Source organism: Choloepus didactylus, chromosome 5 (assembly GCF_015220235.1).
Source record: "Choloepus didactylus isolate mChoDid1 chromosome 5, mChoDid1.pri, whole genome shotgun sequence".
Taxonomy (NCBI): Eukaryota; Metazoa; Chordata; class Mammalia; order Pilosa; family Megalonychidae; genus Choloepus; species Choloepus didactylus.
The window spans coordinates 39,277,516-39,298,352 of record NC_051311.1 but is presented as its reverse complement, the minus strand read 5'-3'; the positions used below and the strand labels follow the sequence as shown (position 1 = coordinate 39,298,352).

General features: G+C 40.9%; 1 protein-coding gene across 4 annotated transcripts in view; it reads right to left on the bottom strand.

Moving 5' to 3' along the window:
- Nucleotides 1-573: 573 nt before the first annotated feature.
- The window catches only part of ZNF746 (zinc finger protein 746), a 32,259-nt gene continuing 11,995 nt past the window's right edge, over nt 574-20,837 (bottom strand). For 2 of the 4 annotated variants that reach the window (XM_037835889.1, XM_037835891.1), the window contains exons 5-7: nt 9,021-9,212; nt 8,421-8,546; nt 574-7,308 (exon numbers count right to left, since the gene is read on the bottom strand). In XM_037835889.1, coding sequence (XP_037691817.1) covers nt 6,227-7,308; nt 8,421-8,546; nt 9,021-9,212 — 1,400 coding nt within the window. In that variant the 3' untranslated portion in view covers nt 574-6,226. Of the gene's footprint in view, nt 7,312-8,420; nt 8,547-9,020; nt 9,213-20,837 lie in introns of all 4 variants that reach the window. The other 2 variants (XM_037835888.1, XM_037835890.1) reach the window with 1 other exon arrangement.

The window sequence follows — 20,837 nt, the reverse complement described above, 5'->3', positions numbered from 1 at the left end:
ACACACGTCATCTTTTGGTGTTGGGATGCATTTTTTTTCTGGACCATTTCCTGAAGATGAGGCCTTCAAGGACCAAGTTTTATGGGTGGTGTCAGTTCCAACTTTATATCTTCACGGGCCCAAGACCTCATCTCCTTCATGCATTAAAAGCTAAGTGCCAAGATTACCCAAACGTATATCGCTGTTCCTCTTATTCCCACTCCAGTAGGTACAACAGCTACTCACTTGTTTATAACTTGAGTACATTGCTTTCTCTTCATTTCTGGCACACTAGGATTTCTCTTTATCCTTTGTATCTTAGTTATATATTTTAAATTATGTTTATTATATACTGTCCAGTATTTTCAGATGTTTATATTGTGTGTTCAGGTTATAAAATCCACAATATTTGCATTTGTTACTTTTTTTAAAAAAACATTTTTTAAAAAAGGAAATTTTTGAACTATATATATTTCATGTCTAACCTGTACTTTTAGTGTTTTAAAATAATCTTGTATAAATTGTACAACACTCAGGGTTAAAAGAAACATGACAATTGCACCATAATCATGAACTTCATTTTATAGCTGTCAGGGAAGAAAGCCATCATTATGGTTTATAAGTTTATTACTTTCTTTTGATACAGACAACTTATATACACATTTTCAGGAACACATTATATACAAAGTAAGGGAGGGCCTAACAAGGTGACAGAGGAGCCTGAGAAAGGGCCAGTGGCAAACACAGGAGAGTCATTAATTCCACCTGCAGAGATCAGGGAACTCTGGGTGACACTTTGAGCCAAGACCTGAAGAAACAGGAGTCAGACGTGCACTATGCAGACTGGGGGTGAGGAGGGATGTGAGCAGTGGAAACAAAGACATGAAAGAGCATGGTGCTCAGGGAAGGGCAAGTGGATCAGTTTATCTAAAGGGAAAGATGCAAGAAGAGGAAGGGGAGATGAGAACAAGGAAGGAGCTATCTAAGGATGTGCCTGGCTAAAGTATGGATTTTAACTGGCAGATGATGAGGAGTCACTGGAGGACTTTGAACCAGGAAGTGATAGTGAACAGAATTCCCAAGTAGAAAGATAACCCTGAGAGATGGATTGGGGCATGGTGGGGGTGGGAGTTACAGACTTGAGTTCCAAGAAATCTTCTGACAAGCCTTCAATAATATGGGAGAATGCCCGATAATTGTGAGACAAGGAGAGATAGGTGACATAGCCTTAAAAGAGGAAGGGTATTTCCCCAAGGATGGAGAAACAAAAGAGTAGTTATAAGTGGACAGAACAACTTCAAAGATCTTAATGCTGTTAAAATGGTTGAGGTGCAGCTTGACCTACCTTGTCTTCAGCCCATCTGAGAAAACGATGATGATGCAGCATTGCTAGTTAAGGATGGAGAGTCGGGACAGAGGGGGGCCATCCACCTTCAGAATGGGGATAAGAAAACAAAGTAGTAAAAAGATGAAAGTCAAAAAAGATATCAAAAGGAGGCAGGCAGAAGATGGGTACCTTTTGATAGGTGGCAGAGATGAAGGAATGGCTGGGAAGAATGAGCCTCAAATGTTCTAATTTTGAAACAGTTATTTCCATGCCAAAGCCCCAGGGAGCATTCAGCCTAGCCTCAGAGAGGCAATGAGGAATGCGTTGAGATTTGGTAAGCGTGGCAGGCTGAATACTGGCTCTCTGCAGACATCCATATTCTAATTCCTGGAACCTGTGAATATGATACCCTACATGGCAAAAGGGACTTTGCAGATGTGATTAAGAATCCTGAGAAGGAGAGGTTAACCTGGATAATCTGGGTGGGTCCAGTGCCATTGCAAGGGTCTCTGTAAAATGGAGGCAAGAGGATTAAAGACAGAAAAAGATGATGACAGAAGCAGAGGCTAGGGTGATTCCCTTTGAAGATGGAGGACGGGACCAGGAGACAAGGAGTGCAGCCCAGCTGACCCCTTGATTTTGGCCCCATAAGAGTCATTTGGACTTCTGACCTCCAGAACTGTAAGATAATAAATTTGATTTAAGCCACTAAGTTTGTGGTAATTTGTAACAGCAGCAAACAACACTGGAAGGGACTACCAGGGATTTAGCTTGAGCTAGATGTTTCAGAGCAGTGGCAGAACTAGGGTTCCCGGGAAGTTAGTAGAGCAGTGACGGGTCTTTCTCATTCCATAGTGTTTGTCTGGTCTCCCTAACTACTGATTGGGCATCTCCTTCTAGATGTCTCACAGTGAACTTGACAACTCCTGCACAAACCTGGTTCTCCAATGTTTTATTTCTTGAAGAACAGCACCCAAGCCAGAAAAGCAGGGGTCATCTTTAGTCAACTGTGGTCTGGGGTTCTGGCCATGATATACCAAAGTCCTGCATGCAGAGCCTGTGGATAAGAGCGTGAGGATGCATAAGAGAGGACTGAGGGAGATGGTGGAGTGGCACCGTGAGTTGGGCAGACACCAAAGGAATTCCCAATTGACTTCCAAATACTGGAGACATGCCTAGTGAGACAGATGGACAAGCTCAGAAGAAAGTCAGGGTGGGAGAGGGGAGTGAAGCATTGTCAGCCTCAGCCGCCACCACACTGGGCCTGTTGAGATCTCACTCCTGTTCCTTCTCGTTGTCCCACTCCCATGCCCTAGGCAGCAAAAATTAATGGAAATTTTATTTTACATTTTTCGCCAAAAGACTATGACCCAAAAGACTGCAAACATGATATAAGAAGTTAACAACTGTTAATTCTGGTTGGTGGGAATATGGATATCTGCCTGGCATGTAATAGGTGTCACATATATTTGTTGAATGATTATTCCCTGTATAATTTTGTATTTTAAAAATTTCTCAAAATCATTTGAAAATAAAATTAAACAAAATTGAACACACAGCCAGCACGCAACTCTTCATTTGCCCTCTAGAAGCTTCATAAGAGGCAGTGACCATGTTTGCCCTGTTCCCAGCTGGCGCTCAGGAAATAGTCGTGGAGTGGGTGCCCTGACTCTCCAAGCTCTGTGGCCTGTGATGGTGCTTTTCCATTTGAGACTTGATGTTTTGATTTCTTTTTAAAGAATGAGAAAACAGATTATCAAATCGAGTTGTGTGAAGCCTCTAAGATTCCTGAGTGGCCTGCAGGGTTAGCTGTGCCTCCTCCCATTCCCATCCCAGGATTTCGGCTTCCTGGACCAGCAAGGGAGCTAAGAACTGCTTTCCTCCACTTTGGTATGGTCACCTGCTTTCCTTGGCCATTTACCTGTCAGGTTTTATCTATGGGCTGGACACTATTACCCAAAGTAATTCTACAGGCCTCTAAAGTCTTGTCACCACTCTTCTGGGGCTGTTGAGCTCATGCTCCCCCTTTCACCCACCACAAACGATTATGGTGCAGTGGGGTTAAGTACTGCATTAGAAGTATGTGCAGAGAGTTCTGGGAAGGCATCCTTGTCAGATGGGCTTTCCTGGGCAGAAGCTCTTTGAGAGCAGTTTCCTGCCTGAAGGGGGTGGTAGTGGTGGATGAGGCTACAGGGCAGTTTGCACAATGAGCCGTCCAATGGGCAGGGAGTTGTTTGGAAAGCAGAGGACATGAGCAGATTTATGTTTTGCAAAGATAACTCTACCAGCTGTGAGAAAGTGAGACTGGAGAGAGACTTATTTAGAGGACTGCATACTCCAGGCTGAAAAAGTGCTGGGGCCCTTAAAGGCATAGCAAGCACCTCATCTGCCTTTTTCCAAAACACATCTCTCTATTCCCATCCCTTCTTTCCTTTAAATCCAGGGCTAAGGCACATTCCTGGGTTCCTACTCAGTTGCAGGTCCCTTGGCTCTTGTCCATGTCCTGATACTTGTCCCCTTCTGGGTTGATGTTTGATTGACACGGTGCTCTTTCCTAGGACCACAGGACTTCAAAGTTGCAGAACTGGAAGGACCTTTAAGATCTCCGAATACAATCCCCTTGATATATACATTAATAATTTGGACGAGAAGTTGTGACTTGCTCCAGGTCACACAGCTAGCAAGTAGTAGGCCACTCATTCCCAGTTCTCTTCCACTATGCTCATGCAACATCTGATGGACTCTGCTGCAAGATCAGGTATGATTACAACTACAGACATCGTCAATCCCTTCATCACCTCCTTCCTTAGCCAACGGATGCAAGAAAACATGGAACATCCATTTTTCTTTGAAACTTTGCAATTTTTCTCCCAGACCTTCCTATCTTCAGGTCTACTCTACCAAATTATATAAAACTAAATTACATAAATCATGCTTATGTTCTGAAACAAAGTGACTTGAGGTGTGTTTTCGTTTTCCCTTCCAAATGTCAGTTCATGCCCATGGAATCAAACTTCTCCAGGATCCTTCCATTCCTAGTTCTCAGGACAGTCACCTCTCTGGGATCCAAGGCAACCAGGTGCAGAAGGATGGCTGATGAGACAGCTCCCTTGGGGGCATGTTCGGAGGCATCAGCACCAAAGACACAGCTCTAAGAATGGAACCCACCAAACTGCCTTGATGCTGGTTAGGTTTTATTTTAACAGAATGTTTTCTGTTTATTTGTTTTTCAAAATATCAGTTATATCAATATTAGAAGTGTAAACAGGTACAAAATATACAGTACATAGAAACAATTTTCTTAACTAGTCTATCGCCTAATAAAAGTACGCATGAGGGAGCTGAATGAAAGCCATGGTCTCTCCCTCCTGCAGGGGAAACAAGTTACCCATCTTGGGTAGGAGAACCAGTGGCTGCTTCGACAAAACAAGAATGGATATTCACATGGCAGAGACAGCACTGTGGCAGAATCAAGAAGGCTGGATCCATTTCTAATTCCACCTTTAAGATATCAGTCATGAGAAATGAGCAAGCCACTTCTTCTCAAACTCTGCCTCCAAGTATCCCTAACATTGGAGTGACATATATACCAAGGTGGCTGGTACTCAGCTAAAGCAGCTGGGGCAAGCAGAAGTTTCTTTGAGGTGTGATGATTTTACTCATGCAGGTGTGGGTCAAATCTTTTAAAATAGCAAAAATTAAAACCTTTTCTCCCCCAAACTGATGTTCCAGGAGGATGGACTTGTGGCTTTTTGCACCTCTTGACACACCACTCAGTAAGAAGCTGAGATGTGTCCTCTTTGAGCAATTTTTCTCCTCATCTCTAAAAAAAATGATACCCATCCTGCCTGCTTCACAAAGTCACGTTAATGATCAAATGAGATGTGATGTGAAAGCATTTTAAAAACGAAAAGACTGTCACTACACAAAAGGAAAAGGAAACAGAAGCATCTTGCTGGAGTGGAAAGCAGCCCTACGTGGAAGCTCGCAGGCCAGGTTTTATTGCTGGCTCTGCCAGTTAACTAGGTGTGCGAGGGTTTGATTCCCCACACCTCCGTTTCTTCACCTCTCCAAACCTAACATTATGCTTTCAGACACCTCTCCTTTAGGAGGCCCAGGAGTTAAGATAACAGGGGCAACATCACCAAGTTCCCTTTCGATAGGTGCTACAGATGGCCCGAGAAACACAAACAGGGCCAGTAGTTTTCGGGGGGCCTTTTCAGGTGGAGAGGCAAGCTGGGGAATGTTTAATGGAATGCTCCTCGATAAGTCTTTCTCCCTGCTGAGATGAGGCTGGGGTTCCACAGCACCCATTTGTACTCACTTCCCAGGGACTCAGGGGTTCAGCCCCTGACCAGCCAGCCCCTGGGCAGAGCAGAGTCTCAGCTGCCAACAGTATTGTGTGCCAAGCCCACCCCTTCGCCAGGAGTCAGGGGGCCCAGGGGAGCCACCAGGTCCTTTCTCCCCTCCTCTCCCCAGGTAGCCAACTTTCCAACACACTCACTACCCAGACTTGGCAAGGACACAGTCGACATGAACACACGCTTTGAAAACCAAAAGTATGCTACAAAATTTAAATTGGTGCTACCACTATTTTCCAGCTTTTTCCTCAAGAATTTAAAAAAAAAGATTTCATAATTAAATTACTTAAAATTCTATGATGCTCAATTTCACAATCAGAGAATTCTACTTTGTTTATAGGTAGAAGCTGTATTGTTTGATAGTTTCTTTTTCCAGTGATCAGTTCAGCAACTTTTAAGTTTGGTTCTCCCACAGTCTCTATTTCTGCCTCTAGGCTCTTACTACCACCCTGACGTCTGGAAATGGTACTTTAAAATTTTGTGAGCCTGCAGCAGTCACGAGGACTCCTTGTGCTGAGGTGGGAAACAGCTCAGCCCGTCTCTAGGGGGCGGGGGTCCCTCACAGGCTACTGCCGTCAGTGGGTCCCAGGACACTTAGGCCACAAGTCCAGTCAGTCACAAGGTCTGTTGAGGCCAAGGGTCCTTTAGGGCCAGGGCCCTTAAAGGGGTCTGGGGGGCCGGTGGGGAGGGGCAGAAGTGGCTGGCTTCGGGCCGGCCCCTTGGCACCCGCTGCGTGGTTGCGCTGGTGTTTCCGCAGGTGGTCCTTGCGGATGAAGCTCTTGCCACAGATGGTGCAGGTAAAGGGCCGCACGCCCGTGTGGGTTCGGTAGTGGTCGATGAGCTTGGAGCGCTCCGTGAAGCGCTTCTCGCACTCGGTGCAGGGGAAGGGCCGCTCGCCCGTGTGGAGCATGCGGTGCCGGATGAGGTGTGCGGGCCGGGTGAAGCAGCGCCCACACTCTCCGCACCGCAGGGCGCTCGCGTCCCTCGCGCTGCCCCCCGCCGCGGCGGCTCCTGTGGCTCCTGCCGCTGGGGCGGCCGCCCCGTCGGGCAGCCCGCAGCTGCGCTGGTGAGCGGTCAGGCTGACCTGCAGCTGGAAGCTCTTACCGCACGTGGCGCACGTGAAGGGGCGGCCCCCGGGGGGCGCTGCTGGGTGCTTCTTAAGCCCTGGCTTGTGGCCAAAGCCTTTTGTCCGGCCAGGGTATTTACAGGGCTCAGTGAAAGGTCTCGGGGCCTGGTTGGGGTCCAGGACAGCCTCTCCATTGTCGGGAGAGGAGTATGAGAGCCCCTCAGGCCCAGTCCTCGGGTTCAGACCCACAGAAGGCTTACACCTGAAATTCCAGCCCCACCGGACTCCGCCAAAGAGCCAGTCGGCTTGGGGGGTTTCTTCCTGGGCCACTGCAGGGCTGAGCTCACTGATGTCCCTCTCAGGCCGGCCCGGCTCTCTCAGCCCCAGCACAGGGTCCTGGCTGGGGAAGGAACTGCCCTGGCTTTCCCAGGCTCCTTCTTGGACAGGACTCGGGAAAAACCTTGTGGCTTGGCCTGGTCCAAATAGGGTTCCGTGAGCCTCTAGGTCAGTAGGATGCACTGGTGTGGCCACCACCTCCTCCTCCTGGACTTCTGTTTTTATCACAATTTTTACATCTGCTGAGAAAGCCAGAAAGACCAGGTATCATTCTTCCCCCTTACCTGATTAGAGAGCCAAGCATCTGATACTTTCGTTTGGATATTCTGCAGCTACTGAGCCCTACCAACCCCACCCTTAGCCCTGGTCTCCAAGTCTCAGGGCCACTGTTGAGCTGAAGCAGCTCGCTCTGTGAGGACATCTGTGCTCTAGAACCGTCACCATGGGGAAAGCAACAGGCAGATCTGTTCACTGGGCTCCATGTTCACTTTGCTTGTTAAGGCAAATCATGAATTTATCCTAAGAAAAGAATTCTGTGTCCATGGAGCAGAAGCAGGCTTGGGATTTGGATGGATCTGAGAGCACATCATGGCTCTGCCACTTACCAGTTATGGGATTTCAGGCAGACCTCTTAACCGATATTTCACTGGGGAATACCCCATTTCATAGGGTTGTGTGAGGATTAAACCAGATCACATGTCAAAAAGCACTTAGACATGCTTGGCATGCAGTAGACATTCAACAAATGTAGCCAGCTAGGCCATGATAAAAATACTACTGAATAAGTAAAAGTGTTTGATTTTATATAAATGTACTTCAGTTTCATATCCTCAAGTTTTACATAAGGGATCTAGGCCTTTAGCACATTTTTTTGTGTGTGCACTAAATATGGCAAAGATTATTGCTTAAGTAAATGATATCTGGTCTTCCAAAGAGAAGTACAGTAAATAGAAAACTAATACATAAATTTGGCAACTGTTTTTTCCATTTCTGGCCTTCAGACATCTATCTTTGGGAGTAACAACTCTCTCAGAAGTCGTTTTTGTATTGTTTTGTTTTCCCAAGCCATACAGGAGCCACTGGTTGCTTGTGTCTGTGGAGGAGGTCTAGCCTACTGAGTTATCAACTATCCAAACAGATTAGTTAAAACCACATGAAAAAAGAACAGACATTCTTGAGAACGACTGTTCAAGCATAAGAATTTGGAAGGAGATAAAGAACAGAAAGTACAGAGTTATAACATCATGGACACTTGAATGCTTATTGGCTGACCAGGTCAAGGGTAGTACCCCAACAAAAATGAGGGCGTCTGGGATGAGGCCTCGTCTTCCTTTCCCCACAGCCCCTGTACCTTCAGTGGAGGCTGCTGTGCTGAGCTTCAGGGTCCCATCTGAGCATGCTGAAGAAGGATGGTGGGGAGGGAGATCTGCCTGCCAGGAACTGGGTGGGATAGTGGTTGAAAAGTTGGAATGGACACCTGCAGTGAAAACAGAGCAGAGCCTGGGGGTTAGGGAAGAGAAGGGGGGCAGAAGAAAACCTTGGGAGAAGAAGAGGAGGCTAAACCCTAAGATGCCCCATCTGGGACTTATCTGAATGACCATAATGACCCAACCTGTCCTGAACTGTTTCTTTTGTCCCTTTCTGTGAAGCGCCAGGAAGCTCAGACTTCACTAACTTATTTCACACAGCCCCTCATTAACAAGAGGTGATTTAAATGTGATTTAAATGCTCAGTGCTGGGGGGAAGAAGAATAAAAGGAGTGAGGCTGATGAAAGGGGAATTACTGGATCCAGAGGGGTCCTCAAGATATTTGGTACAGCCACCTCCCCTGCCTTAAGGAGGGAAAACTTCTAAACTAGTCAGGCTAGACATCTGGGGAGCCTGCAAGCCCCATAATACTTTCAAGAATTCTTTCCCCCACGCCCTGCCCTTAGTCCCGACTGCCACTCACCGGGGGTAGCATCCGTAGAGATGTCTCCTGCTCCTGAGTCCAGCTGACTGAGGCCCCAGGGCTCTTCCCCGATGTCTGGCTGTCCGGCTGCCCATGCCTCCACCCCCAGAGACTGCTGCTCTTGGAGCTGAAGTTCACTCTCCTGCTTGATCTGCATTAAGAGGTCAGGTGCAGGAACTGGAGCCCCTGAGCCTGGGAAAGGGAGAGTATGAGAGCAAATGGCTTGTTGGCCCCGAGGTTATGCATACAGCTTGGACACACCCACAGCCAAGGAAGTGGACTCAGGGGCCTTACAGGGGTTGAAGAGTAAAATTCTGAAGGAAAGAGAAGACAACAGCAAACTGGGGACTCCTGCGCCTTATGGGCAAAGGATGAGGGCACATGGTACTGGGTACATGGCAGGGTAAGAACACAAACCATCAGGGCTAGACTTCTGATCAGTGGGGGAAGATTGAGCTAACACAGGGAAGTCCCTGCTCCCACTTTCTTTCTTTTTTAAAAATTCAGTTTTATTGAGATATATCCACATATTATACAATCATCCATGGTGTACAGTCAACTGTTCACAGTACCTTCATATAGCTGTGCATTCATCATCCCAACCTATTTTTTGAACATTTTCCTTATACCAGAAAAAGTAAAAATAAGAATAAAAAATAAAAGTAAAAAAGAACACCCAAACCATTACCCCCCACCCTATTTTTCATTGTTCATTTAGTTTTTATCCCCATTTTTCTACTCATCCATCCACACTAAAGGGAGTGTGGTCCACAAGGCTTTCACAATCACACTGTTACCACTTGTAAGGCACATTGTTATACAATCGTCTTCAAGAGTCAAGGCTACTGGGTTGCAGTTTGATAGTTTCAGGTATTTACTTCTAGCTGTTTCAATACATTGAAACTTAAAAAGGGTTATCTATATAGTGTGTAAGAATGTCCACCAGAGTGACCTCTCAACTCCATCTGGAATCTCTCAGCCACTGAAACTTTATTTTGTTCCATTTTGCATCCCCCTTTTGGTCAAGAAGATGTTCTCAATCCCACAATGTTGGGTTGAGATTTATCCTCTGGAGTCATATCCTGTGCTGCCAGGGAGATTTACACCCCTGGGAGTGAGATCCCACATGGTGGGAGGGCAGTGAGTTCACCTACTGAGTTGAGTTAGCTAGAGAGAGAGGGCCACATTTGCCTGCACTTTCAACACAGAAATACTACATAAAATTTAACTCCCCTCTGTCACCCCCGCCAATCCCAAATATATTTAAGTGAGCTCAAAAGAAATATTCCAGATACTGTGTAAGTATCAAAGAGAAAATGCAAAGTCAAATCAAGAGTTACAGCTGAAGTCAAGTGACCCCCAGGGCTGCTGGAATAGGGCACAGGACTTGGGGGCTGGGGTTTTAATGTCCACATGAGGCAGAGCAGAACTTAGCTTTCTACATAGCCACAACAACAAAGGATTTGTTCTGTCTGTGAGATGTGGACTAGGATAACTCTACCTAGTAGCCTGAGGAAACTATAAGGAAGCTGCCCGCTTAGCCAGAGCCATGAGTGGGAAAGTCACCCATAAGAATTCAGAATCCCACATCCACAGTGAATTCATACTACCCACATCACGCAGAAACTCTAAGTTGAGAACTATGAAAACCTATGCGCTCCAGCACATGCAAATGCAAAACTGTCCCATAGGTACACCTCCACAACACAGGTCACAAGCAACTCCCACTAAAAAACTAAATTCACAAACCAGAAGAGGAACCAAAGGGCCACAGTCAGCAATACAACACAGGGTAGAACTCACTCTCAAGCTGCTACAGAAAAAAGGATCAGCTCAATGATATAGAAAAAAAAAACATGTCTAAAATATTCAAAGTACTAAAGGAAGGGGCAGAATCTCTAAGACCAGAATTGGAAATTATTTTTTAAAAGGCAGATTTGAAAAAGTACTAAATTGATATTCTTGAAATGACAAAAGTAGTCATGGAAAAGAAAAACTCAATGGCTGACTTAGACTGAACAAAGTTTAAGAGAAAGTTAGTGACTTAGAAGATAGATGCAGGGAAATAATCCAGAATATAGCACTGGGAGATAAGAAATGAAAAATATGAAGAGAAGTTAAGAGACATGAGGAAGGAATGAGAAGTTACAAGATATGCTGGTAGAAATTCCAAATTAGGAAAATAGAGCAGAGGGTAAATGGCAATAGACAAAGAAAGCATGGCTGAGAATTTTCCAAAATCAAAGGAATTACAAGCCCATGGTTTGAAGGTACACATCAATTCCCAAGTAGGAAACAAATAAATAAACAAACAAAAAACCTGGATAACATTCATGTGAAATGGAAAAACAGCAAATCCTGAGAGAAAATTAAAAATGTAGCAAAAGAGAAAAGAATAACACTCACACTGAAAGCTGATTTTCATCAGCAACTATGATATCAGAAGATAGTGGAATATTTTAAGAATGCTGAGGGAAAATACCTACCAATTCACTTTACAAGCCTAGTTTAATTTATTATTATTATTTTTTTATTTTTTATTGAGATTGTTCACATACCATACAAGTATCCAAAGATCCAAAGTGTACAATCAATTGCCCATGGTACCATCATACAGCTGTGCATCCATCACAATTAATTTTTTTTTCAAATTTTAGAATATTTTCATTACTCCAGAAAAGAAATAAAGACAAAAAAAGGAAATTCCAATCCCTCCAAACCCCTAACCACTATGAACCATTATTGATTCATAGTTTTGGTATAGTACATTTGTTACTTGATGAAAGAATGCTAAAATACTACTAACTGTAGTATATAGTTTGCAATAGGTATATAATTTTTCCCTCTATTATTACCTTCTAGTTATAGTGTCATACATTTGTTCTAGTTCATTAGAGGGATTTCTAATATTTGTACACTTAATCACAGACATTGTCCACCACAGGATTCACTGTTTTATACATTCCCATCTTTTATCCTTCAACTTTCCATCTGGTGACATATGTGACTCTGAGCATACCCTTTCCACCACCTTCCCACACCATTCAGCACTGTTAGTTATTCTCAAAATATGCTACCATCACCTCCGTCCATTTCCAAACGTTTAAGTTCACCCTAGCTGAACGTTCTGTCATAATAAGCAACCGCTCCCCATTCTTTAGCCTTGTTCTATATCCTGGTAACTTACATTTCATGTGTATGAGTTTACATATTATAATCAGTTCATATCAGTGAGACCCTGCAATATTTGCCCTTATGTGTCTGTCTTATTTCACTCAATATAGTGCCCTCAAGGTTTTATCATCAACCCCTTTTTTTAAGACGGTTTTGTTCATATACCATACATTCCACCCTAAGTGAACAATCGTTGGTTCCCTGTATAGTCATGTATTTATGTATTCAGCACCATCACCACTATCTATATAAGGATATCTCCATTTCTTCTACAAAGAAGAAGGAAGAGTCAAAGAAGGCAGAGAGACAAAAGAAAAAGAAGAGAGAGAGAGAGAGAGAGAGAAATGATAGAAAGCAACAAAAGGAAAGATAGCATTAAACTAAAGAAGAATAAAAAGTCAGACAACATCACCAATGCCAGGAGTCCCATACCCTTCCCCTATGTCTCCCCCCACACCATGCATTTAGCTTTGGTATATTGCCTTTGTTATATTAAAGGAAGCATAATACAATGTTTCTGTTAATTCTAGCCTCTAGTTTGCATTGATTGTATTTTCCTCCCAATCCCACCCTATTTTTAACACCTTGCAATGTTGACAATCATTTGTTTTACCTCATGTAAAAACATATTCATACCTTTTATTACAATTGTTGAGCACCCTAGGTTTTACTGCGTTATACAGTCCCAGTCTTTATGTTTCTTCTTTCCTTCCTGTGTCCCACTGCTCCTAATCTTCCTCTTTCAACCATACTCATAGTCATCTTTGTTCAGTGTACTTACATTGCTACACTACTATCTCCCAAAACTGTTTTCCAAACCTCTCATTCCTGTCTTTTCCTTTCTGCCTGCAATGCTTCCTTTAGTGTTTCCTGTAGAGCAGGTATCTTGTTCATAAACTGTGTCATTGTCTGTTTGTCAGAAAATATTTTAAGCTCTCCCTCATATTTGAAGGACAGTTTTGACGGATGTGGGATTCTTGGTTCGTGGTTCTTCTCTTTCAGCATCTTAAATATATTGCTCCACTTCCTTCTTGCCTCCATGGTTTCTACTGAGAAATCTGCACAGTCTTATCAAGCTTCCTTTGTATGTTATGGATCGCTTTCTCATGCTGCTTTCAGGATTCTCTGTTTATCTTCGACATTTGATAATCTGATGATTAAGTGCCTTGGCATAGGCCTATTCAGATCTATTCAGTTTGGGGTATGCTGTACTTCTTGGATCCATAATTTTATGTCTTTCGTAAGAGATGGGAAATTTTCACTGATTATTTCCTCTATTATTGCTTCTGCCCTTTTCCCTTCTCTTCTCCTTCTGGGACACCAACGACACATACATTCCTGCATTTCCTTTTGTCCTTAAGTTCCCGGAGACATTGCTCGTATTTTTCCATTCTTTTCTCTATCTGTTCTTTTGTGTGTAGGCTTTCAGGTGCTTTGTTCTCCAGTTCCTGAGTGTTTTCTTCTGCCTCTTGAGATCTGCTGTTGTATGTTTCCATTGTGTCTTTCATCTCCTGTGTTGTGCCTTTCATTTCCATAGATTCTGCCAGTTGGTTTTTCGAACTTTCAATTTCTACCTTATGTACGCCCAGTGTTTTCATTATATGCCTCATTTCTTTTGCCATATCTTCCCTAAACCTTTTGAAATGATTTAGTGTTAGTTGTTTAAATTCCTGTATCTCAGTTGAACTGTAAGTTTGTTCCTTTGACTGAGCCATAACTTTGGTTTTCTTAGTGTAGGTTGTAGTTTTCTGTTGTCTAGGCATCTGATTTCCTTGGTTACCCTAATCACATTTTCCCAGACCAGAACGGTCTCAGGTCTCAGAAAGAGTCAGTGGTATCACGTCTCCTTGAGGGTGTGTTTTAGAAAATTGGTACACCCTGTGAGGCCTCAAGTCACTGGGCTTTTCTGCCCAGCAGGTGGCGCTTGTCATACAAGGCTAGTTTAATTTTGATAGCAAAAACTAGAGGACAATATATGAAAAATTTATGAAATTATCTCATTTATGTACAGATATGCAAAGATTCTAAATGAAGTATACAATTTAAATCAATCTATGTATTTTTAAAAAAAAAACAGAAAAAAAAGACAATACATTATGAAAAAGTTGGGTTTGTCCTAAGAAGTCAAGGATAAGTTAACATTAGTATTACAATTCACAAAATTAACAGGCTAATGGAGAAAATGATATAATCATCTCAATAGATGTAGAAGTATTCAGTTCTTCTCTTTTTAGAATACAGCTGGCTGGTGTGCACAAAAACTCGTTGTAGCTCTGAGCATTTAAAAATGCTGGGTAAACAGGGGCAACAGCCTCTTCAAGAATATCAATCAGATGCATCCTCCTTCCCCAAAATGTCAACACCCCTTTTTAATATGAACAAATTAGGGTGGTCACTGCCCAGATATCCCTGAAGACTGAGACAGTGATCAAATGAGAGGAAGGAGTAGCAACAGACAAGATAGGATTTAACAAAGGATTATGAAATATCTAAATGGTAGAACTGTAACCTATAATATTCTTTGAAATCTGCTCTATAAGTACTTATTAAATCATACTTTGAAAGTTATCACTTTTATTTAAATATTTATATAAAATAAAAATGTTTAAATAAAATGCTGGGTAAAGTATAAATAAAAGTAAAAAAATAATTTACTTTAAAGCATAGATGACCTGGGAATAAAGTAAGGAAAACAATCCCAAGTCCAGAAACTATAAGAAAGCCCAATTCTACAATGGCAAATGTGCCTTAGCTCCTGCTCCCTAAGAGCCTGGGTTTTCATGGAATGTGCACATTTGGGGTAGAGGAATGTGAAAAGCCTAGGGCTCAAGAAGGGTGGGAGGCTGGCTTGCAGCTCCCTTCCCTCTACCACACATATAAATCTGGGACCCCAAAGGGCAACATACCCAGTGGTAAACTTAAAACAAAACAAAAATGAAAACCTGCCCTGGAGAAAGAGACTTGCCTATCTTGGCCTTGGCTCCAAGCTGAGGGGGGAAGAGGAATCTCCCCATGGGAGTTAACATACCACAGGCCAGCACCCAGGGGTGCTTGGTGCCAGGCTTCACACCAGCAATGTGTGTGAAAACCTCCAGGCCAAGATTCTAGCTTGAAGTGGCTCCAAGCCTGCACTGGCACCAGATGACCAGCAGAGGCAGACAAATATATTCTCAGGAAGAGGGAATTTTAAACTCAGCTTGCAAATAATGAATGAGCTCACAATTAAACATCACCACCTCATAAGAAAACCAGCCATCTCAAACAAAGTCAGTAGAAATCAGAAACTGCAAACCATGACCTGCAAAGACTTTGGACACTGGAATATCTTATACAGAACATAAAGTTTAATGTAGTTAGAGAAATAAAGAGGGGAAATGAAAGTATGATAAATAAACTAGAGACTATCAAAACTTCCCAGTCAGATTTTGAAAAAGAAACAAACATAACTTTAGAATTGCAAGATAAAACAATTGAAATAAAAAATCCAATCTATTGGTTAAAACAGCAGAATGGAAACAATTGAATAGAGAACAGTGAACTAAATAGAAAACAGAGCAGAAGAAATTATTCACAACTCAGCACAGACAGAGATGAAAAATATAAAGAGAGGTTCAGACATATGAAGGCTAATGTGATGAAGTTACAGAAGAAAAGAATAGAGAGAATGGTGGCGAGGCAATATTACAAAGAGATAACATGAATTTCCCCAAATTGGTGAAAAATATCAATGATTAAAGTGGGATAAAGAAAAAGAAATCCACACCCAGACATATTGTAGTAAAACTGCAGATCACCAAAGACAGAGATCTAAAAGAAGGCAGAAAGAAAAAGCAGATTACCCACAAATGAATAATGATTAGACAAATCATTATTTTTCAATTACAACAAAAGAAGCCAGAAAAAAAGGGCAAATTATCTTCAGTGGGCTAAGAGAAAATAACAATCAACCTGGAATTATGTCTTTCAAATATAGAGATGGAATAAAGACATTTTCAGTGACACATAAACTCATACACAAACGCACACAAACTGAGAGTTCATTACTAACAGACTCAAAAAAGAACTTCTAAAGGCTGTGTTTTAGGGGGAAAAAAGTTCTAAGTTCACCTATAAAAGAAAAGAAATAGAATGTATAACTTCCAATTAAATTAAAAACAAAAATACTTTGGGTTGCGGAAGAACAAAACCTAAATCAATAATTCCAAAAGCCATGAAGAAGTGTGTGTGAGCAGGAGGAGAAGAAATAAAGAAAAGGCAGGACTAAGGACTAATATCACAATTGAAGAAGGTAGAAAGGAGTCCAAATAAACTAGTCATTATAATCAATGTAAATGGTCTAGACCAGTGCTGTCCAACAGAAATACAATAAGAGCCACATATCTAATTTTTAAATCATGTAGTAGCCACCTTAAAAAGAAAAAGAAACAAGCACAATTAATTTTAATAATATATTTAACCCAATATATCCAAAATGTTATCATTTCAATGTGTAATAAATATAAAATTAATATTATTTTTTCATACCACATCTTTCATATACACACCTTTGTTTTGTACAGTCTCTGAAATCTGGTACATATTTATACTTAACAGCACATTTTAGGAGCTCAATAGCCACATGTGACTAGTGGCTACAATATTGGACATATAAAGGCAAAGATTATCAGACTACAAACAAAAAACCCAGCTATATGCTATTTATGAGATACACCTAAAACAAAAGGAGGCAGAAAGCAACATAAAAGAATAAAAGATATGCTAGAAGCCAGAATTAACAATTTTTTAAAAAACTGAGGTAGCTGTACCATATCAGATGAAATAAGACATAAAAAACAAAAATAAAAAAGGGTCACTATGCAACGGTAAATCAAACAGGAGGATAAGATAATCCTAAATTTTAAAACTAATAACATAGCTTAAAAATATGTAAAGTAAGACAGGCAGAATTCAAGGAGAAATGGACAAGTCCATAATCATGGTAATTTTGACATAGTTGTCTCAGTAATTAATAAATCTATCTGACTAAAGATTAAAAAATTTGAACACCACTTTTAACAAATGAACAAATGGACATATGCAGAATCCAAGGACAAAGAAAACATCATGCTTTTCAAGTCACATACATATTAAGGAAAACTGAACACTTTCTAGGCCATAAAACAAAACAAACATCAATAAATTTTGAAATCTTAGGATTTTACAAACTGTATGTGCTGGTTTGGATATATTATGTCCCCCCAAAGCCCTATTCTTTAATCCAATCTTGTCGGGGGCAGATTTATTAATCTTTCTGATTAGGGTGTGACCTCTTGATTGAATGTTTCCATGGAGGTTTGACCCCACCCATTCAGCATGGGTCTTGATTAGTTTACTGGAGTCCTTTAAAAAGAGCCACACAGGCCCAGACGCTTGCTGACCCTGATGCTTCGAGTTGCAGACAAAGGATGTTTAGCAATGCTAAGCTAAGAGATGCTAGCCTAGAGTTTGCTCCAGAGAAGCTAAGAGAGATAAGCCCAGAGACATTTTGGAAAAAGTCATTTTGAAACCAGAACCCCAGAGCAGGTGCCAGCCAAGTGCCTTCCCAGCTAAAAGGTTTTCCAAATGGCACTGGCCGTTCTTCAGTGAAAGTATCATCTTGTTGATGCCTTAGTTTGGACACTTTTGTGGCCTTAGGACTGTAAATTTATAACCAGATAAACCCCCTTTATAAAAGCCAATCCATTTCTGGTATTTTGCATAATGGCAGCATTAGCAAACCAGAACACTCTATTTTCTAACTATAACACAATAAAGTTAGAGATCAATAACAGATGCCCCCAAACTCCCCATACTTACTAAAATTTAAAAATATATATATTTTCTTTCTAAATAATCTGAGGGTCAAAGGAAAAATCACAAGGAAAATTAGAACATATTTGAAACCCAATGTTAATGAAAATATATTTGTCAAAATGTGTGGGGCTGTGGCAACCATGGAAGTTAGAGGAAATTTTATAGCCATATATGTTTACATTTTAAAAAAAGGGCAAAAATTAACAGGTTAGGAGTCAAGGCAAGTATTGTAGCTGAATTTGGTTGAAAGGGGTTGTTTAAAGTCATGTATGTCACTGATTAACACTACAAATATATATAAGTTCTTGCATGAACTACTACAAAGGTACAACACTTATACAAAGAGTTAATAACAGAATGGTATATGGGGGAAAATTACCTATGGCAAGATATGGACAACAGTTAACAGTAATGCCGTAATATTCTTTCATCAACAGTAACAGGTGTACCACACCAATACCAGAGGTCAATAATGGGGGGTGAGGGTGGCGCTTAAGGGATATGGGTTGTTTTGGATTTTCTTTTTGTGTTTGTTATTTTTCTCTTTGGAGCAATGAAAATGGTCTAACATTGAGTGTGATGATGAATGCATAAGTAAGTGATGATACTGTGAGACAATGTATATTTTGGATGCAATATATGGTATGTGACTATATCTCAATAAAACCTGCAAAAAAAAAAAAGAAGGCAAGATGTTAGAATATAAGTAACATCAATAAAATCCATAGAAAAGCAGAAGAAAGGAAACAAAGATAAGAGTATAAATTAATAAAGGAAAAAAACAAAGGCAATTAGGGGAGACAAAAGTTGGTCCTTTGAAGAGAATTTTAAACCAACATACCTCTAGCAAGATTATCAAGGGAAAAAGAGACAGCACAAATAATAACATTAAGCATGAAAAAAGGGATAAAATTATAGATGCACTAGAGATTAAAGAGAGAAAGAGAACACCAAGAACATTATTCCAAGGAATTTGAAAGCTCTCAGGAAATGGACAAATACTTAGAAAAACTGTAACTTGCCAAAACTGACTAAAGAAGGAATAGAAAACTTGAATAGTCTAATAAAAATATAGAAGAAATTATAGCAGTAGTTGAAAATCTCCCCACAAAGAAAACATAAGGCCTACATGGCTACTGGTGTTTCTTACTAAACAAGGAATGACAATTCCAATGTTATACAAACTCTTTGAGCAAATAAAAAGAGAGGAAATACACCATAGCTTATATCTTTAATACCAAAACCAGACAAAGACAGTCTGAGAAAGGAAAAATACAGGCTCATGAAAAAAGATGCAAAAATCCTAAACAAATTATTAAGTACTAAATCCAGCAATGCATACAAAGGATCATGACTGCAAGATTCATTCAACATTTGAACATACTTTAATGTAATTTACCATAATAACAGGTTAAATGAGAAAAACCATATATTCTTCTCAATAAATACCAAAAAAGCATTCTATAAAAATTCAACAGCTATTCCTCTTAAAAAACAACTAGTCAATCAGAAATACAGGGAACTTCTTTAATCTTGTAAAGGGTATTTATAAACAGAACCATTAGCAAATATTATACTCAGTGTGAAAAGTTAAAAAGCATTCTCTTTAAAATCATGAACCTCTAGGATACCTGTAATCATCTTCTATTTCAGGATTTTCTGGGAGTTCCCAGCTAGCACAATAAAACAAGGGAAAAAATAAACCATAAAAATTTAAAGGAAACAAGAATTCTTATTACTTAAGAGATGATATTATCTTTCCAGAAAATCTGAGGATCACTAGACATTAGTCAGAAGAGTTATTAGCACTAATGATAATGTTAGCAAGGTTCCTGGGTAGAAATATCAATAAATAAAAGATGACTGTATATTTATATCTTATGGGGGTTTTGAGGGAACCTACCAATTACCCATTTTTTTCCCTGTTACGGATCTTTAAAGAGAAGTAAAATGAAAGAGGCAGGTGGGGCTAGTTTTATTGCTGACAATGGAGGGTGTCACTTTTATCTGTAAGGCAAGAGGGATTCTTACTACAGATCTGTGATCAGGAGGTTACCCGCTGGACCAAGGAGGGGAGAACCTGTCCCTAGCAGAGCAGCAAAGACCCCCTGTCCCCTGGAGGCAGCCAGCTGCCCAAAGGAGGAAGAAATGGGCAGGACTGTGCTTGTCCAACACTCGCTCCCAAACTCTCCCATGAGAGCTGGGGTGAGTAAAACTGCAGAGGAAGACTAGAAGGTTTACATAATCTGAGCTTCCATCACATGGAAAAAGCATCAGAGAGGGGGTATTCCCTTCCCCCAGTAAATATCAGCAACAAACAGAAAATGCAAGTTAAAAAAGGATACCTCTTACAATACTAATTAAAAAAAAATTTTTTTTAAACCCACAACAACCTAGGAATATATCTAACAAAATATGTGCAAGACCTTTTTTAGAGAAAGTTTTAAAATTTCACTGAGACATTACAGATGAGTTAAATGGAGAGACTTAAGATATTCATGATAACATGACTTGTGACAGTTCTCTCCAAAATGATTAATAGATTGAATGCAATTCAAACCAAAATCCTAAAAGGATTTTTCATGGAAATTGATAAGGCAATTCTAAAATCTACCTGTAAAAGCAAAGGAAAAGGACCAAGTGCCAGTGAAAAAGAATCAGGGTCCCTATCTCACATCACCACAGAAATCCTTTCCAGAAGGATTAAGAACTTGAACATGAAAAGCAAAACTTTAAAACTTTTACTAGAAGATATGAGATAGTATATTATGACCTGGAGGTAGGGAAAAATGTCTTAACTGTTTAAGACAT